Source organism: Marmota monax, unplaced genomic scaffold (genome assembly GCF_021218885.2).
Source record: "Marmota monax isolate L192 unplaced genomic scaffold, Marmota_monax_Labrador192_F-V1.1 WCK01_AAM20220418_F8-fsc00024, whole genome shotgun sequence".
NCBI lineage: Eukaryota > Metazoa > Chordata > Mammalia > Rodentia > Sciuridae > Marmota > Marmota monax.
Genome location: NW_026695224.1, coordinates 36,338,694 through 36,364,633, shown reverse-complemented (window position 1 = coordinate 36,364,633; position 25,940 = coordinate 36,338,694). Strand labels below are relative to the sequence as shown.

The window sequence follows — 25,940 nt, the reverse complement described above, 5'->3', positions numbered from 1 at the left end:
GTGGAGCTGAGTGTTGGAGGAGGAGCCCCTGCAGCAGGGAAGAAACCCATCCATGTTTGCAGGGAACAGAAGACACGGCGGACGGTACATTCAGCACTTCTACTTCAGGGGACTGGTCAATCCAGACCAGAACAGAATCAGGAACATAATTGCACAGCGCTGGGCGCAGCAGCCTAAGTGGCTCAGTCCCAGTCCCCCTCCCCCTCGGGGTTGTCCTCCCGCGGCGCCTCCAGGTCGTTGAAGTGGAAGTTGGCCATCATGTCTCGCACGGCCAGCATCAACCGGTTCAAGCCTTGGTTGTGGTTCAGACCCCCAGGCACTCCTTCCTCTGGCCTCTCCCCCTGCAGCAGCGAGACAGGTCTGAGCAGGGCCTCTCTGTGCTGGGACTGGGGACCTGGGGCCCAAGCAGGGAGGTGCGTCATCAAGCCTGGGGCGGCCTGCACCCCAGCACGGGCCTGGACCCTCCTCAGGTCCCTGTCGAGGACATGAAGCTCTGAAAAACCAAAGGCACATGTCTACCCAGGCCAGTGCGAGGCAGGGGGCCGAGCAGCCCTGCGGCTCCCGGGAGCTGTCGGCCCGCTCCTGCACTGCCCAGCATGGTGCTGACGCTGGACATCTGCATGCAGACGACTGTCTTGAACCACTCAGCACAGAAGCTGAGACGTGCCCAACCTACCTCCACAGTGTAATTTGGCAACAGTGACCGGAAGAAGAGGGCAACCGTGTTTCCATGGCTGACAGGACTTAACCTGAAACAGGAAGTCAAGAGAAGTCAAAAAACAAAGCTAGACTCCCCTTGACTCCTCCCAAGGCAGGTCCGGGTCCAGCTTGGGGTGGGGCCATGGACACCCAAGGACAACTGGGAAGGAAAGAAAGGGGCCCGGGGTGTGGCTCTTCAAGGAGCCTAGTCTGTGAAATGACCACAGCCAGGCTGTCCCTCTGCCATGGCACAGGCCTTGCTTCAAGAACTGCAGTCTCACTGGGCGTGGTGGCCGTGCCTGTGCCAGCGACTTGGGAAGCTGAGGTAGGCGGATCATGAGTTCAAAGCCAACCTGGGCAAATCAGCAAGATGGCCCCAACATTTAAAAAAGTGCTGGGGCTGCAGCTCAGGGGTAGAGCACCCAGGTTCAATCTCCAGCACCACAAAACAGAAAAGGGCCACAGGTGCACACCTCCTTCAGCACCAGGCCAGCAGAGAACAGAGCCACAGGCAGGGGACGCCATGGCCACTGTCTGCTGGATACCAGGGCCACACCCATGCTCTGAGGAGGAGAAAGCCCATGTGGGCAGAGAGCAGAGCAAGGTGCCTCTGGACCCGCTGACCAACGACCTCCTCCGGAGCTACTGGGGAGCCTCACTGTGAACACTCAGTCCCATTATAACTTCTACAGAGTCCGTGGGAAAAGGAGGGGCTGGGAGGCAGCCTGCCTTAAAAGGGAGGGCCACCAGCAGCTCTGGGGCTTACCCCAGACAAGCAGCTCCTCAGCACATTCCCCTGCCAGGATGGAACCCAGGTCACACATACTAGGCAAGTGCTCTGCCGCTGAGCTAATCCCTGGCCCTTTTGATTTTGAGAAAGGGTCTTGCTAAGCTGTTGGCCTTGAACTTGTGATCCTCCTGGCTTCAGCCCTGAGTAGCTGAGATTATAGGTGTGGCCCTAACACCAGAAGTAAAGGTGAAAGGGCTCTTGTTGCCTCTGAAAGCTGCCCACACTCCGGGGGCAGCCTGGAGACGGGCTCTGATGTGTTTGTCACTTTCTGTGCCACCAACCCACTCTCCTTGCCCAGCCTCACGGGCCTTCTTGCTGCCTTCCTGCTGCTCTGGGTATCTCTCGGTGCGCTTCGGACCTTACACTTATCTCTAGTTTCTACGACTCACATCTGTTCCTACCGCGGCAGCTGACCACGGCAGAGAGGCTTCTTACTCTGCGTTTCTAGTACCTGCTACAAAACCTGGAAAGAAACGCTCAGAGTGGGGTGGATATGTGCAAAGGCAGCTGTGTCCTGAGTGTCACTGCTGCGCCCTCTTCCCTGTGCCTGACCGCTGGCCTTCTGGGCTGCCTTCGGTGGGCATCGAGCCCTGGGGAGCCCCGAGCACTGACCTGGGTCTGCACAAGCACAGTGGGGGTGAGGGCATTACCTCTCTGGTCTGACGTAGGAGTAGATGGTGTCCAGGGGAGGCAGAGGGTCAAACCCCATCACAGACTGTGTGGTCACATCCTTTAGAAAGGGGAGAAACAGTGATGCTAGAGCCTTCTGGGGCAGGTCACTCAACACAGAAGGGGGATGGGCTTGGCTTTCTGCCCCTGGGCAGGGGCATGGTGGGAAAGATCAGGCACACAGGAAGTGCCCACGCATGCCATGATCAAACTCACTGTGGTGCCCAAGCCACACAGCACGGGCTGAACCACGAGTCACACAAAGCCGGCTTAGCCCTGTCCGGCCTCTCTACCCTCTCCCGCCAGCACCATTGTCACTACTCATCAGAACAAGCCCTCCTGGCCAGAAGAGGTTGGCAGTGCTGTCCTGAGGATCAGCAGAGCAGCTTAGGCAAATTAGTGGTGTCGAGGGCCCCAAGGGACCCCTGTCCTGGCCGCCCTGACCTGCCTCTTCTTACCCACCTGTGGTGCCCTTGAGGTTTCCCCGCAGCAGCAGCCTGCTCTCAGCAGTGTTGCATGCAGGCCTGGCCACCAGCAAGGCACGTGGGGCCAAGACCATGGGTGCAGCTGCTCCTGGACTGACCAGCACCCAGTAGGCCAAGGGAAGGTACTCATGCCACCTTTGGCCTCACCCGCCCTCCTGCCTGTGGGCTGCCAGGAGCAGGAGGGGAACGGCCACACAGCCCACCATCAGGCCCTCCTCCTTACCGGGGGAAGCGCAGCAACAGCCTCCCTGATCTCCGAGAGGATCACATGGCGATGGATGTTTCTGGGTGCACGCTGGTAGAGCATCTTCCGCCTGAGGCCAGGGCAAACAGCAGCAGATTAACCAGTGCCCACCCTGCAAACTGCCAAGCCCTTCCTCCCTGGCAGGTCTCCATCTCCCAAGCATCTCCAGCTTCACCCCCAGACGGCCAGGCAGCCAGTCCATGGTGTGCTGAGTGAGTCTCTGAAGGACCCGAGTGTCACTACAGCTGCTGCATGGAGCCTGCCCCTGCTGGATACGGTGGGGTGGAGAAGCCGCACAGGGAACAGAACGTGCTCCTGCCCATTGAAACATCCCCTCCAGGGTGGAGAACAGACAAGTGCACAGTGAACACTGGCTGTGAGGGCCAGGGTGCCAGGGCCCCCACTCTCCCATCATATCTTCAATTTTACTTCCACAGCAGAGGGCTTCCTCTGGGCAGCTAAGGGAGACTCCTGGCCAGTACAGACCACAGAGTACTCACTGTACCAGCCAGCCTGGCCACAGCAGTCCCCAGACCACAGTGCTGACAGGGCCAAAGGCCAGACCATAGGTGGGAGTGGGCCAGGGCTGCTGCTTGCTGCTATCTCTGCCAGCAGGTGTGAGCCTGGCACCTGCCACAGCAGACGTGAGAACCAGGCGCACAGCAGTAGGCAGGACAGAACATGGGCAGACCCATGCCACACCTACAATCCCACCTGGACAGTGGCAGCAGCCTTGGGGTCCACGTGCTCACCCACAGGAGAGCAGGGCTATGCCAAGCGGCAGCAGACATGAAGCCACTCTGGCCCACAGCATCAGAGGGTGCCCAGAGAGGGCAGGAGGGGCTGACCTGCACGAATACCCAGCATCTCACCTGTTCTCACAAGCCTCCACAGCAGGGTCCCCAGCGTCCACTGCCTGAAGAACCTCACGGACATTTTCCTCCAGCCAGCTCATGGTGGCAGGCTCTTTCCAGAGGAAGTGCGACCTCCCGAGGTACAGACTCACCAGCTGGGTCAGGGCAGGGGGCTGGCTGTGGGAGCAAGGACTGGGTCAGGGATGGGGGGCTGGCTGTGGGAGCAAGGCCAAGGTCAGGGATGGGGTCTGGCTGTGGGAGCAAGGCCTGTGAGCAGACCCCCCAGCAGGACCTTCTGGAGCAAAAAGAGGCTGTCTCTCAGCTACTGGGGGACAGTCCACCTCCTGAAGGGAGGGCATACAGGTCCGCGACTGTGAATCGGTGCTGTCTGTGCTCCTCAGCTGACTGAGCTGCTCAGTGTACGTGTGTGTCTGCAGAGAGCAAGTGCAGAGGACGAAGGCTGGCTAGGGTCGGGGATTCTGGGGTGGACCCCATAGCATGTTTTTCTTTCATTTATGTTTTCTTTTTATTTCTGGTACTGGGGATTGAACCCAGGGGCACTCTACCACTAAGCCACATCCCCAGCCTTTTTATTTTTCATATCTTATATATATTTTTAGTTCTAAATGGACACAATATCTTTATTTTATTTATTCTTTTTATGTGGTACTGAGGATCAAACCCAGTGCCTCACAAGTTCTAGGCAAGTGCTCCACCACTGAACCACAACTCCAGCCCCCTTTATTTTTTACTTTGAGACAGGGTCTCTCTGAGTTGTTGAGGCTGGATCCCCCTCCTCAGCCTCCAGAGTTGCTGGGATCATAGGCTGTGCCACTACACCTGGCTGTCTCCTCTGTAATTTTTATGAGAAATATGAAAAAGGTGATATGTGCCAAGGCAGAACGTGGAACATACCAGCAACGAGAGCCCCTCTGCCCACAGCCAGTGCCTGTGGGTCATGCTGTCTGACCTTAAGCCTTGCTGCCCATTCCTGTCAAAAGGCATCTCATGAACCTCATGTCTTAGGCCAGAGGCCATTTACTTGACCCACCAGTGTTTCTCCTCAGATGTCAGGTGACCCATATGTGGACACAGACTCCAGGCCTTCCTTAGGGGACAGTAACCAACATCCCCAGGGGTTTCCTGTCTCCAAGATTGCCACCAGGCTGAAGCAGGTTTCCAGGAGAGAGAGCCACACACACACCCTGATCCTGCGGTGCAGAGCACACCTGCCACCCCTCCACTGCCCTGAGGGTAAGTGAGGGCCCCCAGGATGCAACGAGGATGCACACCAGGAGTTATCCCGGCAGGGCACCAAGGCTCTACCTTATCTCAGCATCTGGTCCAAAGAAGCGGTGATTGGAGACGGAGGCATCGGGCCGCACACTACAGTACTCGAGCAAGGGCATGAGGACTGCAGAGGAAGCAAAGGCTCAGGTGCCCAGTGGCCCAGGACAAGGACCCGGGGCACTGTGGGGCCCTGATCACAGACACGACTGGAGTCATAACGTAACAGAGGCTGGAAGGCCACGGGGTCCTTGAGTCTGACCAGCGTTCCGAGCTGCTGCAGGGGGAGTGGCTGAGGATGGGGGTCCACAAAGGATGAGCAGGTACCTCTGCACCCTGCAGGCAGACCCTTGTCCTCCAAGTGCCCTTCCACATCTCAGGGAGACTTGCCCATCACCCTTCAAGCATGAGCAACAGACCCTAGGACGGACTGGTGGGAGTGGGGTCGGCCAGTGCCCTGGAGGAGGTGACCCCACAGGGCCTCTCCAGCTCTAGCACTGTCCACATGCAGTACTCTCCGGCTGAGTAGGCAGGGCTTCCCTACACTGCCCACATGCCGAGACCCTGCCAGAGGCAGCTGCTGGGAAAGCCGGCCTACCAACTGCCTCCCAGGGACAAGCCGCAGTAGGGTCTCTCCTGTGAGATAGCCATGGCAGCTCTGTTATACAACCTGGGCCCCGTGGCCCTGTGTCCCCCACCTCGGCTGGCCTACCGAGGGCTCCCAGTTGCCTCGAACCCGAGGGGGACAGAGGTGGCTGCTGGGATGATGGGCTGAGCCCTGAGTTGGTGAGCTGGCTCTGCTCCTGACAGGGAGCTCTGGACACTGCAGGCGGGTCTGCCTGTGCTCGAGTCCACCCAGTGCTGGGGCCTCTCCATGGCTTCGTCAGGGCCCTGGGAACCCCAGAGCCAACAAAGCAGTGCTGACTCTGGGACTTCCCCTCAGAGGGGCAGTCACCAAGTGTGTGCACACCTCTGTGACAAACACTCCTACCCACAAGCGCAAGGACGGCCTCCTCTAGAGGGTCACTTCCTGCGTGCTTGTGGAGAAGGTTCGCCACCTGCCGCCTGAGTAGGCAGCAGCCCCCTGGGCCTGCCCTGGGTGCAGACAGAGGCCTAGTGAGTGTGTGTGGGCACCCTGGAAATGCAGGGCTGTACCACACACTGCCTCTGGATCAGGTCCAGGCCCCGCTCAACCCTCTGCTGCTGTTTCTCTCCCTAACACCAAACACCAATGTGCATACCCTGTATCTCTCTCCTGCCCTGTAACTAACAGCAAAGTTAGTGGACACACAGTTTGTCCCTCTCCCCATGGCCCCCTCCCACCTGGCTGGCATGCAGTTGGCCCGCTGAGGTGGATAATCAGCTAACTGCAACATCAGCAGTTTTTAGGCTGGCTGGAGAACACATCTTTCTTTAAGCACAAGGCAGGGCTGGGACCAGGTCTCCACCCTCAGGAAGAACCACTGCACAGGCCAGCGTGGAACCTACCTCCAGGGAACATGGTGAGTGCCTGCTGGATCAAGAGGGAGGCCTTCTCTCTGGCAGAGCTGAGCTCATGCTGGGGGAGGTCTGTCTGCTGACTCAACAGGAAGTATGCCAATGGAACCGAGAAGGCAAAATTTGGGAGCTGCGACAGGTTCCGATGAGCCTACAAGGGAGCAAGAGGCCAGGTGAGGGGCCTGCCCTCTGTGAGGACCAGGTGCACCACAGTGAGCTGACAAAGCGAGCCGCCCCCACACCTGGATGGAGGACTTGCTCCACCTGGGGGTCTTCAATGTGCAGAAGGGCAACGTCAGTGGGAAAAGAGCTCTGTTGAGCCCTCAGGCTCAGCACGGTGGGGGACAGGAGCGACTCCCTCTCCCCACACAGCAGGGCCCAGAGTGAAGGCAGCCAAGCTATGACTGCCCCCACCTAGAGGGGGCCACTACCCTCTTCAAACATTTCCCTGCCTTTCTCTGTGTGCGATGTAACAGACATGATTTACTCCATGCTTTTCCATTAACAGGGAATCCTCGTCTCCACAGAGTTCTGTAATCTTATAAACCACCACAAACATGCCTCTGTGGCTGGTTCTGGGGACCCCATGGGTTTCTTACAGCCATTCTCATGAGCTCCTGGAATCTCTGTAAACTAGATCCCGGGAAGTGAGACTTCTTGGCCAACTGTATAAAGGGTTATGTGATTTTAAATGATTTACCTGTTTTTCATTACTTATTTTTTTATGAAAAATGTTTGTCTTTATTCATGAAAAATAGGTACCGTGAAAGGTTCAAGCAGAAAAGTAGAACAAGTACAGGCTCCTCCCCCTCCTCCCCTCCTAGGCCTGAGCCCCCTCTGGACAAGCTCTGTTCAGCTGTTTGTCCCACTCATTTGCAGCGGCTACACTAAAGCGAGAGGTGAGACTGATCTTCACACGTGGAGCCTGACCCCACACACCTACACTGCTGCTTCGACTTGTGTGCACACCCCACCTGTAGCAAGATAGTGCATGCTCTCTGACACTCAGTGGAGCCCAAGACAAACCCCACTCTCATGGGTCTGCGGCCCCAGGATGGCAGGTGGCATTTATGTGCAACTCTGACCTGGAACACGTGACCAATCGTGACCACCCCGACTGTCGTCCCCACACTCAGGACCTGGGGTCCCTGTCAGCCTGCACCACAACCTCTCCCACTGAGTGGCTGTGCCTTTCTGTGCCTAGCACGCCCAGCTCTGAGGTCTGCCTGACTGTCTGTTACTAAGCACCATCTCTACCCGCACACTCGATGCAGTTGTGTGCTATTCTTGGGGTTCTGATGCAAGGCTGCTTCCCTCTGGGAAGACCTGATTCTGCTCAGCAGCAGAGATGAGGGGGACTAAAGGACAGGAGGACCCTGGAACCCACCCTGGCTCTGCTTCATGGCCTCACCATGGCTACTAGTCACACTGCAAGCGCACACCTACCTCCCACTCCTGGAAGAGGCGGATCAAGTACTCATAGTTCCGGGCCCGCAAGGCCAGGTGGTCGATAAGCAGCAGCATGCACAGCGGGTCCTCGTCTGGCTCAAGGCTTCGCAGGCAGCACAGTGAGGGAAGAGCAAAGAGAGCAAGGAAAATGTCAGGGCCCAGGGTCTCTGCAGCCCAGAAGCCCCTGCCATGAGGACTGGCAGGAGTGGATCCCCGGTGGACACTCACCTCAGGATGAGCTTGCAGAACTCCAGTGCGGTGCGCGGGCAGCCACGCTTCTCCAGGAAGCTCATCTGCTTGTAGAGGGCCAGGTAGAAGCTCCTACATCCACAAAGGTCCATGTGAGTTCAAGTGGCAGCAAACAGAAGAGCAGCCTCTGAGGGCCACCTGGCTCCACGCCAGCGTCCAGGTCCTCATACAGAGTCTGCGAATGCCTTTTGTGTCTGGGGAGAAGCTCTGTGTGTGCCTGAAGAGCTGAACACACACCAATGTACTGAAAGTTTTTTAAAAATTTTTGTTGTTGGGGCTGGGATTGTGGCTCAGCAGTAGAGCGCTCGCCCAGCACAGGCGGGACCCGGGTTCGATCCTCAGCACCACATGAAAAAAAAGGCATTGTGTTGTGTCCATCTACACCTAAAAAATAAATATTTAAAAAAAGGGCTTAAAAAAATTTTGTTGTTGTTGTAGATGGACAGAATATTTTTTATTTTATTTATTTTTATGTGGTGCTGCTGAAGATCAAAGCAGTGCTTCTCATGTGCGAGGCAAGAGCTCTGCCACTGAGCTACAGCCCGAGCTCCCTGAAAACCAAGCTTTTTGAAATCATTATCTTGCTTTTGGTTTGCTACTTGTTATTCAAGGGAAATGAGCTAAAAACTGTTATAATTATGATCTTAATTTACCCTCAAAATGGCGCTACTGTTGGGTACATAAAGGTGTGTGACTTCAGTTATCCTGTAGACTTATTTTTAGAACTGGGAGTTTACTAGAAGAAGAAACCAGTGGAGAAAGTCTGGACAGAGTGCACGGTGCAGCCAAGTTGCTGCACTGAGACAGGGCGTGGTGGCCATAAGGTGGGGGCCATGCCACAGCCAAGCAGCGCTGCCCAGAGCAGCAAGAATACACACAGGACAGTAGGGACACTGCTGTGGTCATGCAGGCTTGCCTCGGGGCTGATGCCAGAGGTGGTCAGGACAGAAATGTCATGAAGCAGAGCACAGACCCAGGTCTGCTCTGTCAGGCTGAATCTGACTTAAGCATCACTGATTTAAGAATCAAGACAGAGGCCTGTGAGGCCTGCAGAAGTATCCCAGGCCCACAGGGAGGGCTGCCCTCAGGAGAGGCGGCTCACCTGTTCTCGGGTCTGCGGTAGTCCAGCCGGCATGTCCCACTGGTGAGACTGAACAGGGGGTGGAAGGCACACTCCATGCTGTACAGCGCTCGCTCTGTGGGCAGCAACACAGAGGCAGGAGTCAGCCACAGTAGGCGCCTGCAACTCCCAAGACCCCAAACAAGGGAAGCACTGGAAAGAAGGGGTCACAGAATTGGGACCCTGCAATGGGACCTCCTAGGTTTCCCTGGTGCCACGGCATTAACTGCAGCCACAGAACTTGTGAGCCTGAGTGAGAAACGCCCTCGACACCATGGGGCGCAACTGCCACATGTCCTGTTCATGCCCAGTCCCCAGGTGATACAAACACGGCCCAGACACCCACAGCAGCGCGCGCGCGCACACACACACACACAGAAGAGCAACCAGAACCACCAACTGATGACGGATTCGCCAACCACGTCTGTCCAAAGGGGGAGTACTATCCAGCCAAGAGCACACACAAACCTGGGTCACACCACGCATGGGGCACACAACCATGGGCAGAGACCACGCACAGTGCTTCCACTGAATGGCTCCCCACACAGGTAGGGCCACGGAGAGTCTGACCAGAAGGCAGGGTTCTGGGGCCTGGGGGAAGATAGCAGACGGCAGGCTGTTCTCCTGGAGATGAACATGCCCTGGAAAGGGCTGCAGTGATGGCTGCCAGTTCCGGGACACACTGAACCCAGGCATGACACACCTTCCACAAAGTGCTACAGGACAACGTCCTGCCACCTGCATCTGCACTGCCTACTGGGTCTCACCTATGAGGTCTCGTGCCATCTCCTGATCCTCTTGAAAGCGGCAGGCATCACTGAGCTGCAGGAGTGAGTCCACATGGTAGGGGCTTGTTTGGAGCAGAACCTACCAGAAAAGAAGGGCAGCTCTGGAGGAAGGTCACAGGCAGGGACCCACAGGACACCCCTGCAGTCCCCCAGGACCTGTGCACACCAGGAGACATGATCACCAGGTGACAGACGAAATTCCCTTTGGACTCCAGGTGTGCACTGCTATTACCCAGCCAAGGCCTGGACCTGGCTCCAGGTGGGAACTGGGGACCCTGCCTGCCCAGTGGGGCTGTCTTGGCTCCCAGGTCTCAGGACAGAGGACTGAAAGCAAGCAGGTTCCTGCCCACCCTACGTGGGGGACATGGGGCCAGCAGGATCTACATGCTCCCCCTACCTCCCCAGTGAGGCCCAAGACAGAGGCAGCACCTGGGAAGGACCATAGTGCCACTACACGCAGCTCCCAGCGGGAGAGCACCTGAGTGCCAAGTCTCCACAGTGCCCCTTGGTCCGGGGGCCCCACTGCCAGAGGAGCAGCTGCCCGGGCACTGGCCCTCCACCCACTGGCAGCTGCGGGGGCCCACGCACCACAATGTTGTTTGGCTCCATGGACTCCACGGCCACCAGGAACTTGTGCTGTGCCTGCTGGTACTCCTCACTGTGTTCAAACGCAAAGAAGGAAAGGCCTTTTTTCGATTCCAACAGCCGCATAGACAGACCTGGCAGGTGAGAGTGCACAGAGAGGGTGTGCTGGAGGCCAGGACATGGCGCCTCTACAAAGCACAATAGCCCCAACAGTCTCCCTTGTGCTGTTCTCAGAAAGGACTCTGTGATACCAACCAACTCGATCTGAGGGGTCTCACACAGGTCACCCAGGCCTGGGGCTGGGCTGCCTCTGGGCCAGAGGCTGATGTCCGAGTACTCTCTCAGAACACCTGGGCCTGCTTCCCACTGCTTGCTTGGGCTGTCCCAGGAGCTGGCCTCCGTCTGCTTTCCACAAAGACTCACTTCTCTATAGAATTCAGATCCAGCTCAGGGAACAGATGGAGCTGAAATGGCCCAGGACAACAAGCTTCAGGGATGGGAGCATGTAGGTCCATCTGGTTGCCCAGATCACATCTGGTTGGGACCAGCAGCCAGGGTGGCTGTGAGGTGCTGGGGCAGGAGGCGTGCAGTGGGCACAGTGCCAGGTCAGAGGCCTTGGCCACGTGTAACCCCTGACCAAATATGGTTCTGCTCCTTTTGTGTGACTATGTGGAGGGACCATTTCCTCTGGTTAACCTAAAAAACTCAGTCTGCTAAGACAACCGCTAAATGGTCAATGGTTCTCATTGGCTTCCCCTTAGCTACTCCCTCCTGAGAGCCCGGCCCAAGGTCCAAGTCCTGCAGATTGAGACAATGAGCCCCTATCTCTACCATGTTCAGGTTCCTTTGCTAGAAGGGCAAGAGGCCTGGTGGGAACAGAAGATACATGAGAGGCATCAGGGTTGATCCTACAAGCACAGGTCCCGAACTCCCAGGCGATCCTCACTGGGAGTCCAAGGGGATTCTTCTAGAAACCCCACCCCCACAGGCACAGCAGGTGAGGTGCGTTGGTCACCATCCTCCACACGTGTCCTCCACACACCCATGACCTCTTCTACAGTAGGTGCGCCATCAACCTGCAGAGGGCTGTCTGGATGCTTCTCCACTCTGTGCAGCTGATGCCCAGAGAGGGCAATCCCTGTTACCCTGCACCTTCTGCATGCTGTTTTCTTTAAATCATATGTACTTGACAGTTTGCAATAAACGGACGATTATCATACATTATCGATTTTTTAAAATGTTTTTAGTTGCAGATGGACACAATACCTTTATTTTGTTGATTTAGTTTTATGTGGTGTTAGGAATCGAACCCAAGGCCTCATACATGCTAGGCAAGCGCTCTACCACTGAGCTACAACCCCAGCCCCCAAATTATCTTAATGTGAAAACAAACTCGAGGGCTGAGGATGCCGCACAGCAGCAGAGCCCAGCCTGGCATGTGTGGCTTGGAGGGCTCGGGCTCAGTCCCAGCACACACACAAACAACACTTAAAAATGCAAGCCTCTGTTCAGCTGCTTCCTGTAGCATGGCACCCAGAGGCCGAGGCAGACAGCAAGGAAGTTGAGAGCTTCTGCACAGGCCAGGCCAGCTGGGGACATACAGGCTGCTGCACCCTCAGGAACACCACACCTCACACGCAGCTGCACATGGTGCTGCAAGGCCCACCCAGAAGGCACTGAGGCCAGCGTGCCAACCCCTGCTGCAGGAGTGACAGACTCACCTGGCTTGCTGTACCGCGGCCAGGTGCTCTTGGGGGTCGTCAGCCACGTGCACTTGGGGTATACACGCTGCCTCTGTCGCGGCCTGGGGAGGAGGAGACAGGCACAGCTGTACCTCCACGGGCCAGGGGCCAGGCTAGCTGCCCAATCCCTCCAGCTCTCCCTGGAGGCAGAGTGGTGGGCAGGGGGCACACAGGGAGGGAGAGCAAAGCACTGCTGCGTGAAGAGGGGACCCCAGCTGCGACCTGTGCAAGCAGCTACCATCAGGTTCAAGGGAACAGGGAGGCCAACAGTCCAGCACGAAGGCAAGAGGGACAAAAAGGAAGCAAAAGTGAAACCCTAGAACATGGCGCAGAGCAGCAGCTCAGGGCCACTGAAGTTCCCTGAGCAGACGAGCTGCTTCCTGTGGGACAGGCTGCACAGGAGGAACGCCTGGCCGTGGCCAGAGGCCAAGCAGGGAAGTGGACCTCTGAGCCAGACCCCAGCACTATGACTCCAACCTTTGAAAAGGAAAACATGGAGACAACGAGGAAAACTGAGGAGGAAATTGGCGTATTTCTGCAAGGAGGAAGACCGAGAGCAGAGTGTTGAGGGTCCTCAGGCTCCCAGCTCCCTGCGACTCTTGTGTGAGCGACAAGTTGAGGGCACCGGGCCCCCTTTGGGCAAGGGTTCTTAGCTGCTGTTAGGGGGTCTGGCTCCCGTGCCAGGTGGCATCTTAGCCAGGCCTGGAAGGGCTGCACCCTGAGCTGAGTGACGGGATGTGGCTGTGTGTAGAGCAATCTCCATGCGTTTCAGCAGTGCACTCTTTCACTAAAACAACACAAGGAATAAGGAGCTGGACTACCTGGAACAGGACAAAACAGCATCTTTCTTTTCTCAAAAGGAGACATGAAAACTGTGTGAGGAGCACAAAGACACAAAAAGAAAAGCATGGCAGAGTCTGAGAGGCACAACATGGCACAGCTCTGCGCAGGCAGCGAGCAGGAAAGCACCAGTGCCCGGAAGTCGACAGCATCCTGAGCTCCGCCAGGTCTGTCTGGGGTGAGCTGCCATCCAGCAGTCCAGGGGAGGAGGCAGCCCTGACGGATGCTGGAGGGAGGGTCAGGAGGAGCACCTTAAGGGTCGCGACACATGGGGTGTGGAGACAGCACAGGCGGGGGAGGGGAGCAGACCCCATCTGTCTCAGGAGGAAGTCAGATTCCCCCCAAAGACCAGTGCACAGCTATATGGAGACCCTGAGTGATCACCAGGAGGCAGGAACCGAAAGGAGCAAGGTTTGGTCTCTGAACAACAGGACAAGGGGTGGGGGACCAAGAAGGAGGGAACCACAGCTTTTCACTGGACATACTTCAGTAGGACTTAAATTTCTGAAGAAACAAACAACAAAAAAGTGTGCTACTATAAAGGTAGTAAGTGAGCTGACCTGGTACAGACCTGGTCCTGGCTGCCTGGGAGGCTGAGGGGGAGGCCCATGCAGACTCATGAGTGTGCGACCAGCCTGGGAAGCACAGAGGGCCTCACCTCAAAAATAGATACATAAAACTGAAATATGTGCAGGGGGCAGCTCGGAGGTGTGTGGCTCGGAGGTGTGTGGCTGTGGGTTCACTCCCTAGCGCCACGAAAACTAAAAAGCAAATGTAATTATTAACTAATGACTGATAATAACTATAATTTACAGAAATAAGATGATGCAAAAATGTAACACAGGGGCAGGTAGACAGAGCTGGCCTGAGCGGCAGAACTCGGCCTGAGCAGCACAGGTAGTGGTTCATGTAAGTGCTTTTCACAAATAACCCAAAACACATAGAAGTCAGAAACCCATGAGTCCTCGAACACTTAAAAACAAAAATACAAGGCAAAAACTGTTAAACACAAGGAAAGTGGGAACAAAGGAAGTCTGAAAACAATCCTTGGCCCACTCATGACCCAACAGACACCAGTCAGACAAGGGGGCCATGTGCACACCTCACGCAGTTTCAATGCACTGTGTGGTCGCGGATGTAGCTGAGGACAACCGAGTGCAGGTGGGCCTCGGCTGCACCGTTCCTGGGAGGGCAGCTGGGCAAGGCGCAGGTACTCGAGGAAACCCACAGTGGGCCACTTCTCGGAGGGCTGCATGGATGCAGGGGGCCTGCAGCCAAGGTGTGGACACGCCTATCCTTGGCCTAACAAAGAACCCTGTGCATCAGGCACAGAAGACACCTGGGACTCCAACATGCCAAAGCCAGCAGAGCTTCCCCAAGAGGCGTGCAGAAGGGCCTGGGGACATGCGCCATAGGTGAACGGAATAAGAGGGAACATTTCTACACTGCTTCAGAGCTTTAACAAAAAGCATTTAGCTCTATAATCAGAAAACACATACTTAAAAAGACACAAGCTTCCGGATGTTTCGGTACAGAGATGGAGAGCGGAACTCCCACCCTCCTACAGAAAGTCCCAGGATGAGCCCTGACTTCCCCTGAAAAAGCCAAGGGACACTCCACTGCCTGCTCACCATCAGCTGCCACTGCAGAAGCTGACTAGCCAGGAACGAGTCGGGTGACATAAAACTGATCTCAGAACCCAAACTTTTTGTCATTTTTCCTGCTGGTGGAGAAACAAAATGGATCTGGCTAAAATTGCAGGATTCAAAGTTTAACAGCTTGTAGGACCTTTTTAAAAATATGGGGCGCACAGTTGAGAAGGTGTGAAACAGCCTGGCCTCCTGGTGTCTCGGCGACCCGCCCAGGCCCTGGAAGGGCTCCATCTGTCCAGCGTGGCTTTCAGTACTCTCCCCCAGGGTTTCCAATGGCTCCCCCACCCATAAGAAATGAAAACAGGTAAAAACAGCTTGAGAATGCAGCTACTGTGGGCCTTACCTTTGCTCCCCCAGGACCGCTCGAGCACCAAAATACCTTTTCAGTTCTGTGTCTGGATTCAAGTGTCTAGAATGTGGGAAATGTGAGGAAGAAAAATTAAGTCAGGCTTTCCTACAATGACTCGAAATTGCAGAAAGCTAAGTAAGAGTCCAGCTAAAGAACAATGATTTTTGGCTTGAAAGGTGATTTCTAGGCCTGCTTTCTTTAAATCTGCCACCTGCAATAGGACCTGACCACTACTGGCCCCATGGGGCACCCAAGGGATGCAGTGGGTCACTGCTAGGAGAGAACCTGGGGTAGGTCTCCCCTGCGAGTCCAGCGTTCATCTGCCAGGCTTCGTACAGGGAGCATGCACCCTGAGTGGAGGGCCTCAACAATAGAGGCAGCTTGCTTGTCAAAGCTGGCAAAGATCAGGTTTCATTAAGCACCCACCAGACCAAGAGATGGGTGATCGTCCAAGGGTGACACTACACTGGTACAGCTCAAAATGCCTCATGAGACATACAAAGGCAAGCTGTTTGGAAGTCCTGAGCTGGGCATGATGGTGCCACACCTGTGTCTACTCAGAGGCCAAGGCAGGAGGACTCCTTGTTAGAGGCTGGTCTCAGCTACTTAGCAAGCCCTAAACAAGCTAACAAAACCCGGTCTCAAAATCAAAAATAAAAAGGATCCAGGTGCAGTGATGCTCGCGAATAATCCCAGCGACTCAGGAAGATTGAAAATTTGAGGACCGCCTCAGCAAATTAGTGGGGCCCTAAGCAACTTGGTGAGATCCTGCCTCAAAAAAATAAAAAGGGCTGGGGATAGGGCTCAGTGGTAAAGCACCCTGGGTTCAATCCTCAGTACCAAAAAAAAAGTCCTTTGAAACACAGATGTCTTTTCCTTACTTCTTTCTCCTTTTTTCTACTTCCTAAATGTTTAATAATGAACTCTTAACACTTCTAAATAAATAAAGACAGCAAACTGTCCTCTTTCTAAATCACTCCTCCCCATCAAAATCAGAGGCCGAGGCCATACCTGTGCTCCACATACAGGACATGCTTCCTGGAGCTCAGTGGGGGGGGACCCGGGCGGCTGAGCCCACTGCCATCCTCAATCCTCTCCAAGATGCGGTCGATATCCTCCATCCCACTTTCCTAAAAGCCCAGAAGGAACTGTTAATCGGCACACTGGCTTCACTCCAAGTGCTGTGACAACCAATAACAAGGAGTTACTTTGAAAAGTCATTTGGTATTCACTTTCTAAAAGATGATCTAACTCAGAAGGAAGAGATGTATTATAGGAGGAAGCTCAGAACAATCACTAATCCAGAAGGCCCTGGGAACCACCGGGCCAGAGAGCCACACTCCACGTCTCACAGGTGAGCTCACATCCTCAGGTGAATGAGACTGAGGGCAAGTGACCCCAAGTGAACAGCAACAGAGCTACCACCTCTCTTCAGGACGGACAATGAGACAAGGAGGGTCAAGGCACGGACGGGAACGTGCTGACTGAGGGGGTCTGCTCTGTGGGCTTCCACAGGTGTGGGGGATGAAGGCTGGACGAAGGCAACAGGGAGCAGGGCTGGGAAGGGACTCTCCCTGCAGAGGGCAGCTGGGACACTGAGACTAGGAACAGGCCATGACAACCAAGGGACAAAGGGCCAATCACAAGCAAAACTGTAGGTGACTCTTCTTCGTCCTTGACCTCTTAGATAGTTGTACTCCTGATGGGAAAAAATGAAGACATCAAATAAAATGGTCTTCTCCCAGCACCACCGTGAGGGACACGGCCCAAGGGGCACGGAGGGATTGGGTAGGGGCCAGTCAAGTCTGGTCGCATACCGAGGCTTCTCCTGTACTGTTTTTCTTATTTTTCTGCTTCTTTTTCTTCTTCCGGAGTTTTCCACTTGCATTAGACTAATAAAATAAGATGTTTTAATCAATGGAGAGAGAAGCAAAATCTTAAAAACTGAGAACCAAAGCAGCAAGCCAGCACCACTTGGAGCACCTGCGGCCCCTCACATCCTTCTGCAGCAGGACCCTGCCCGTACCCCCTGCTGTCAGTGTGGCCTCTCTCCACCCTGCCCTGCTGCAGAGCTGGTCCAGGCTGCCTGGGGCGCCCACTGCCCCTGACTGGGCCAGCTCCTCTGGGCAGTGAGAAGCTCCTCAGGGACGCTTCACCAGAAGTGGCTGCTCCCAGAAGGCACAGACCTGCCTGGAGCGTAGTGGGCAGCAGGCAGGGCAGGGACCTGCATGCAGTACCCCTGGGGCCGCCACTGATCTCAAGGACTTTAGCACAAACTTTATCAGGGTTCCCACGGAATCAGCCAAAGCAAATTCAGAAAATTATACCTCCAAGAAAAAGCCGACACAGGTGGCACGTGGCAGGATGCCACAGCCCTTCCCTGACATGCCAGCCTCCTTGTTACCATGGGGTCCCCATACCTGCTCCAGAGGTGCAGCCTTGGCCACATTTCCTTCCCGCTTGGTCTCTGGGTTTCCACGCTGAATCTTTCCTTTGTTCCCTGACACTGCAGCATCTGTTAACACACAATCAGACTTCTCTCCGTTCACTACCGGGTCGTCCTCAAGATCCTCGACGTTTATCTGGAGAAACAAGCCGAGGGCATTTCTGCACAGGGGTCACAGTATACATGGCGAAGTAGAGCTGAGCCAGACATGAAGACGACTTGCCATGCCTGTCACCCCAGAGACTCTATTTGGGAGGCTGAGTCAGGAGGAAGGCAAATTTGAGGCCAGACTGAGCAACCTCAGTGACAAAGTGAAAAATAGAGGGCTGGGGGTATAGTTTAGTGGTAGATCACCCCTGAGTTCAATTCCAATACTTCAAACTAAAAAAAGGGGGGGGGGTATTATAAGGATTATAATTTTCTAATATTGTTCATGTTAAAATAATTTTGTCCTCAAGTCTGATGAGGCAATTCTGTCCCAGCCTCTAGAGTCATTGGGGTTACAGCCATGACCACTATGCCCAGCAGGGAGTTTTGTTCTTGCTGCAATCAACATCAAATGACTAATTGTTGTCACCACTCTGGAAAACAGCATGGAGATTCCTCAGAAAATCTGGAGTGGTACCACCATTTTACACAGTTATCCCACTCCTCAGTTTATACCCAGAGGACTAAATTCTATAATGATACAGCCACATCAATGTTCATAGCAACTCAATTCACAATAGCTAAACTATGGAACCAAACTTGGTGCCCTTCAACAGATGAAAGGACAAAGAAAATGTGATTGATATACACACACACACACACACACACACACTGAAATATTAATCAGCTTTAAAAAAGAATGAAATTATGGAATTGCTGATAAATGGACAGAGCTGGAGAATATGATGCTAAGCAAAATAAGCCAATCTCGAAAAACCAAAGCAGAATATTTTCTCTGATATGTGAATGCTAATTCATAGCAAGTGGGGGTGGGTGGCTAGGAAGACTAGAAGCGCTCTGGATTAGATAGAGGGGAGTGAAAGGAAGGGAGGGGGATGGAGGTAGGAAGAACAGTAAAATGAATCGGACATTATAACCCTATGCACATATGACTACATGAACAGTGAAACTCTACATCATGTACAACCAGAAAACAAGAAGTTATACTCCGTTTATGTATGATGTGTCAAAATACTTTCTTCTTTTAAAAAAAATTTACTTTTTAGTTTTTAGATGGACACACTATTTCATTTTTATGTGGTGCTGATGGAAACCAATGCCTCATGCATGCTAGGTAAGCGCTCTACCACTGAGCCACAGCCCCAACCCCTGTCAAAATGCATTCTACTGTCATGTGTAACTAATTAGAATAAATTTTTAAAAAATTTATTTATATATGACAGCGAAATGCATTACAATTCTTATTACGCATACAGAGCACAATTTTTCGTATCTCTGGTTATATAAAAAGTATATTCATACCAATTCATGTCTTCATACGTGTACTTTGGATAATAATGTCCATAACATTCCACCGTCATTTCTAACCCCATGCCCCCTCCCCTCCCTTCCCTTCCCACCCCACTGCCCTATCTAGAGTTTGTCTACTCCTCTCACGCTCTCCTTCCCTACCTATGAATCAGCCTCTTTATATCAGAGAAAACATTCAGCATTTGCTTTTGGGGATTGGCTAACTTCACTCAGCATTATCTTCTCTAACTCTACCCATTTACCTGCAATGTCATGATTTTATTCTCTTTTATTGCTGAGTAATATTCCATTGTGTATATATGCCACATTTTTTTTATCCATTCATCTGTTGAAGGGCATCTAGGTGGTTTCCACAGTTTAGCTATTGTGAATTGTGCTGCTATAAACATTGAGTGGCTGCATCCCTGTATTATGCTGTTTTTAAGTCCTTTGGGTATAGAACGAGGAGAGGGATAGCTGGGTCAAATGGTGGTTCCATTCCCAATTTTCTAAGAAATCTCCATACTGCTTTCCTTATTGGCTGCACCAATTTGCAGTCCCACCTGCAGTGTATGAGTGTTCCCTTTTCCCCACATCCTCACCAACACTTATTATTTATATTTATAATAGATGCCATTCTCACTGGAGTGAGATGAAATCTTAGAGTAGTTTTGATTTGCATTTCTCTAATTGCTAGTGATGATGAACGCTTTTTCATATATTTTTTGACTGTATATCATCTTCTGAGAAGTTCAGGACAAATGAATTTTTTTTAAAAATAAAATGACTATCACAGGTGTGGCGGTACATGCCTATAATCCTAGTGACTGAGGCTGATCGCAGGTTCAAAGCCAGCCTCAGCAACTTATCAAAACTGTAAGCGTCCTAGTGAGAACTTGTCTCAAAAGAAAAAAAATTGGAGCTGCAGTTGTGGCTCAGTGGTGAAGCGTTCACCTAACATGCATGAGACACTGGGGTCAATCCTCGGCACCACATAAAAATAAAATAATAATAAAATAAATATATTGTGCCCACCTATAACTAAAAAAAAAAATTATTAGAAAAAAATTTAAAAATGGCTGGGGATGTGGCTTATTATTATGTATGTTAAGCACCCTTGGGTTCAATTCCCAGTACCAAAGGGAAAAAAAATCAAATGACTATCAAAAATAAAGATGACACAGTGTTGGCAAGTTTAAAACCACCACAGCATTTCAAGTCTTTATTCCAGCCTAACAGCAGCAGCCTGAACACTGAAATTTATTTTTTTAAAAAAATTTTTTGTTATTTAATAGCACAATTTAAACATATTTCAATTACCATCAGGGAACAGCAACTCTACTGTACACAAAAACAAGACAGACATACACACAAAATTCTTTGAAAGGGACTGAGGGAAAATTTTTCAATGCAATAAAGTAAACTCATGATTTTTAGGTATCTGGTTTCCACCAGCATGTCAAAGTAGCCACCGGTCGCAAATACTAAGACATCCTGCTGCATAACATCATTTCTCAATGGCTGCACTGCACTGTCACCCCTTAGCATTTGTGCATGCGCAGGGGGGTGGGGGAGTGTTTCCAGTCCCCTCTATGGAATGTGTCGTGTTTGCACAGAGCCTGTGCATACCTGTCTCTCCTCTGCATCACCACATACCTAACCTAACTCAAATCCTGTCTCAGTAGCCTGCACACTGTGCTGTTCAGGGAGCGATGACAAGAAACACATCTACACACAGGCAGCACAACTGTGAGTTTGAGACATATTTCGACCTGTGGTTGGTGGGAGCTGCAGGTATGGAGGGCCAACTGCGTCAGGTTACGTGCCCCCTGTAAGCAAGCCCGCCCACCACAGCACTTAGGTCAGTTATGAGGTCAGGCCAATGCATTCACGTTCTGGCTATGCAGTCATGAAGCAGCTCCATGTCATGCACACCTCTGCTTCCTCATACAGAACACTAACAAATGCTGTGTGTACAGGCACATATGCGTGGTGCTGGGGATCAAACCAGGGCCTGTGCATGTGAAAACACTCCTATTATCTCCACCTATGAGTTATAAGGGCAAAAACCCATGGAACACTTGAACTGACTGAATAGAACCTCTTTGGAAATCCATAGGCAGCAGCGAGATGAGCAGCCACATGTCTGCCCAGGTGTCAGTGCTCCATGCTCACAGAGCAGCCTGGGAATCCACCACAGGTAGCAAAATGTGAAGAGACGGTTCACAAAAGAAGACAAACAGGGGCTGGGGTCGTGACTCAGCGGTGGAGCGATCACCTAGCACATGCGAGACCCTGGGTTCAATCCTCAGCACCACATAAAAATAAAATAAAGATACTGTGTCCATCTACAACTAAAAAATATTAATAAAAAGAAGACAAACAAATGGACAATAGGCACATGGAAAGACACCCAACAACATCTTTATTGAAATGTAAATCAAAAGCTAGTGAGGAGCACTGTCCCTGCTGAGGGCTGGGGGCATAGGCTGCCAACACCAATTCCCTGGAGGCTGGAGCACCTTCAGCCTCGCACAGCCCATAGGCAGGTGGGATGAAATGCTGGAGGAGCGCTCAGCACCTGCTGGTCCAGGTATACGCATCCACTCCCGATGCAGTAGTTCTCCCTGTAGATGCCCCATCAGCCAAAATGAAACCCAAACCCACAAAACACCTGTTCTTAGAGCTCAGCAACTCCAGGCAGAGCAGCCCCCACCAGAACCAAGTCAGACCCCTGAAACACCACGGATGAACACCCTGCAATACACTGCTACTCAGCAAGAAGGAGGTGACGGCGAAAACCCACAGCCTGCATGAAGCTCAAAAGCACAGGCTAAGCAAGCGAGGACAGAAGGAAAAGAGCACATTCTGGAAGACTGCTGGTGGGAAATGCAGGCACAGGCAGGACTCACACACAGGCAGGGAAAGGGGGCACAGGCTGCAGGGTGGCAAGCTCTCAGAATGTGGTGTGGCACTCATGCTGTGCATGGCTCTGTCAAGACTCACTACATACCCCTGGGGTGCATCTGACTGCACTTCATCTGACTTAACTTCAGTAAGCTATCTTTAGGACCCCCTGACTGAGACAGTAAAGGTGACTTCTAACCAAAGCCAAAGGAACACCCATGAGCCATGCATGATACCAAGGTCCACACTATAGGCGGCGGGTGGGGACCAGGCCTATGGGTGTCTGCGTCCATTTCCCCGGGAGGCTTTTCTTCTAGAAAAGCTCTCTTGCTTCCTCCATTTCAACATCACATCATTTCCGTGCTTGCTGAGTGCCCACTGAGGGCCCAGCATGTCTTCACCACAATCCCACAAGGCCAAGGAAAGCATCCCCAAAGCGTTCGTCAGGTATCTCATCAATGCTCCTACATCCAGAAGAGGCGGATCCCACATTGGAATGGAAGTCACTGACTCTACAGCCCAGGAGCCTGCACCCTGAGGAAGACATGCCTTCGGTCTTCCAGGAGGAGCTCTGTGCATGCCTGCTGGGTGGTGGGGGCACACAGCTAGCAACAAAGTCCTTTCAGGAAGCAGACACTTCAGCCCCAGGAAGCAACCCATGCAAAACACAAAGAACAAACAAGTAATGTATACAGTATGTTCGCAGGTAACTGCCAGGAGATGGAAAAGGACCAGAATAGAGGGAATGGGACTGTAGGGCAACTGTGACCATAACCAGACTGTATGGCAGTGTGACAGGGAAGAGACTCTGCCTCTGTGGGAGGAAAGATCCAGCCATGTGTTGGTACTTGAACGTGGGGAACTGTAGGCATAGAGGGCAGCAAAGGAAGGGCAGTGTGGCTGAGCAGAGCAGGCTAGAAAAGCGAGTGAGGAGAGCTGTCTAGGCAGCCTGGACAAGCAGAGGTGGAGACTGGGAAGGATGGGCCACGACCCTGTGCACTTAGAGCCACGCAGGACTTTTCAATGGTTTGCACAAATGTCAACAGACCAGGGACATCTTCCAGGTGGCTGGTATTGGCATGGGGTTTTCAACAGAGACAGGGAAGCCTGAGGAGCAGGTAAGCCCTAGTCTGTAAGGTCAGGTGCATTTGGACACATGGATACAGATATAGAGCTCATGCACAAATCCAGAGACTGGGAAGGAGACCTAAGCCAGTGATACTAATACCCTCAGAAAGCAGGGACCGGGGGTGCAGTTTGGTGGAAGAGGATACTTAGCATGCACAAGGCCCTGGGCTCAATCCCCAGCACCAAAATGCAAGCTCCCAGCAACTGGAGAGGCTGAGGCAGGAGGACCACCAGTTTGAAGCCAGCCTCAGTAATTCAGCGAGACGTTCAGCAATTTAGCAAGACCCTGCTTCAGTAATAAACTGCCCCTGATTCAATCCCCAGTACAAAAGTCAAAACTATACAACAACAACAACACAACAAAACACCCCACACAACAAGCAGAAGGCTTACACAATCACAAAGCCCCAAGCCAATCTCTTGGACCAGAGTGATTTCAAGGAGGGGTTCACATAAGCATCATTTTTTCCCATTCAGACATACAATCATCTCTTCTTTTTTTTCATAACCCTGAACACCTCTATTTCTCTATTCACCCACCAATTTTCACCAGCAGGGACAATGTCATTGTGTGGTTTAGAGAGCACAAGGTTTAAATAAAAAAAGCCTAAATTTAATTATGTGTATGTGGGGTTTTTTTTTTTTTTTTTCTGTTTTCTTCTTTTGCAGTGCTAGGGATGGAGCCCTTGCCTCCAATGCCCGAGGCAAGGGATCCAGCACTGAGCCACAGCCCAGTATAAATTGAAGATGTCACCTCTGCTGTCAACATCACCCCCCTTCCCAGACTGTGAGGAAGAAATGAGTGGTACCCAGAACATGTAAATGCCCTGCGCCTGGGAGTTATTCTTAAAGACAATCTGGAGGGCATTTGAATAAGGACAAAAGGTTTGTGAAGTGGCAGACTTCACAACTGATCCTGAGCTGGTAATAACGGGACAGGATGAAAAGTGGTGCTTCCTGAGAGTTGTCAGAAACACGACTGGCAAGTTTAAGGGCAAGTGGTGTGCTGTCTGGGATGTTTTTAAATCATCCCTGGAGAGAAGGGAGTGAAAGTCCAAGGCAGATAGTAGTTGCCAAGTGTCCATAATTAGGGAACCCGGGGATGGACACATGAAGTACCTGTACTACCATATCTCTGTGTTTGAAATTTTCCATAATAAAAAAGATAGAAAGAAATAGAAAGCTGGGGAGAGTTACTTTCAGGCTGAGAAACAGAAGAGGTCGGGTACAGACAGAGAATTCAAAGAAGGGACTTCAGTCCCACCTCCACCAGACTATGGGGTTAGACCAGCTCTTAAGTGGCAAGGTCAATAACTTTTAAAGCAAATACCCAAACTATCTAAGGACAATTTCCATACTCCACAATGTCTTTTAACATTATAGCCTTTTAACTTGCCAACTCGATAAAAACTCAGGGGCAGCTGAGACTGATACAAGGTGAGCAAAACAGTCATGCTACCTGCCAGCTCAGGGAAATCAGAGAAGCCACTATCAGATAACCCATACAAACGAGAAACTACAGATGAGGCCAGTGCTAAGGGGAAAACATCGTGGGACCAGCGGGCATTTCACTTTCCTTTACCTCCCTGTAGCGGACACCTAGGTGAGGGAGGCAGGAAGGAGCAAGATGCAACATCCCCGGTTAGGCAGAGGCGTTATGAATAAACTGAAAGGTTTTGGAGATGCTAGACTATGAAATCTAGGAAGACCCGAATCACGAAGCCCTGCCCCACCCCTTCACTGCAGCGCAGTCAACAGCCGCACTCGGCCCTGGCACTCTGCCCCCGGACGCCGCTGCCCCACCCTCCCCTCGACAGTGAGGGGACCCCCTCCTTTCTGACGCCGCCCCTGCTCACCCCAGCCTCACTTCTAACATCACACACCACCGTCCCCGCAGCAGCCCTCCCTGCAGCAGCGCAGTCCCATCACTCATCCCCTTCACTGCGACCCCCCCGAGCCGGTCCTGCCCGCCACAACCCCTCCCACCGTACAGAAGCCACACCCTCCCCGCTGTAGCTCAATTTCGTCAACCCACCCCAGCTTTCCCCTTTAGTCCCACCCCTGGAGGTCAGAGCCACACCCTCTTAGCGAAGCCCCCGCCCTGCCCAATGCAGCGCCGTAACAGCTCGCCCCGCCGACTTGGCCCTTAGCCCCGCCCCCAATCGGCACAGCCCCACCTTCTCCTCGGCGACCCTACCTGCCCTCGGCACCGCCCCGCTCGCCCCGGTCCCGCCCTAGCCCCGCCCCTTACGTCATGGCCCCGCCCTCTCCGCTGCAGAGCTGCCCGTAGCCCGGCCCCACCCGTGACATCAGGACCCCGCCCACCAGTTCACCGCAGTACAGACCCAACTTTACACCCACCCCGCCCTCCCATGACGTCACGCTCCGCCCCCCGCCCCCAGTTCCCACAGGTTGCCCCGCTCCTCACCAGCTCGAACCGGTTGTTGACTTGGACACCCTCCTTCCCTGAGCCCCCGGGGCGCCGGCCTCCCGGACCCCGTTTTGGTCCTTCTTCTTCTGCGTCATCATCATCACGGAGGACAAACTGCAGGGCGCCGGGCTCGAGGGGCTCCTGGCCGCGCTGTTCCCCCCTCAACCTCCGGAGGGCCCGGCGCGACATAGGACCCGACGGCCTGACGTCTAGAGAGAAAGAGAAGGAAGAGCAGAAAAGAGAGCAGCCGGCGCGCCTGCGCACTGAGGGC

At 53.1% G+C, this 25,940-nt stretch overlaps 1 protein-coding gene across 3 annotated transcripts; it reads right to left on the bottom strand.

Annotated features, from left to right (window-relative positions):
• Positions 1–80: 80 nt before the first annotated feature.
• Positions 81–25,940, bottom strand: Tcf25 (transcription factor 25). Of its 3 annotated transcripts, none has more exons than XM_046435315.2 (18): positions 25,667–25,940; positions 17,720–17,881; positions 17,117–17,191; positions 16,311–16,429; positions 15,294–15,359; positions 12,438–12,520; positions 10,720–10,850; positions 10,111–10,210; positions 9,326–9,419; positions 8,203–8,295; positions 7,972–8,077; positions 6,517–6,676; positions 5,068–5,155; positions 3,760–3,918; positions 2,867–2,957; positions 2,140–2,219; positions 677–749; positions 81–394 (listed from the first exon to the last, which is right to left on the bottom strand). In XM_046435315.2, exons 1-18 carry the CDS (start codon positions 25,856–25,858, stop codon positions 305–307), a joined length of 1,962 nt encoding a protein of 653 aa, XP_046291271.1. In that variant the 5' UTR covers positions 25,859–25,940; the 3' UTR covers positions 81–304. The 3 variants fall into 3 exon arrangements, with proteins under 3 accessions (XP_046291271.1, XP_046291270.1, XP_046291272.1); XM_046435314.1 differs by having other exon boundaries at positions 81–341; XM_046435316.2 differs by having other exon boundaries at positions 356–493.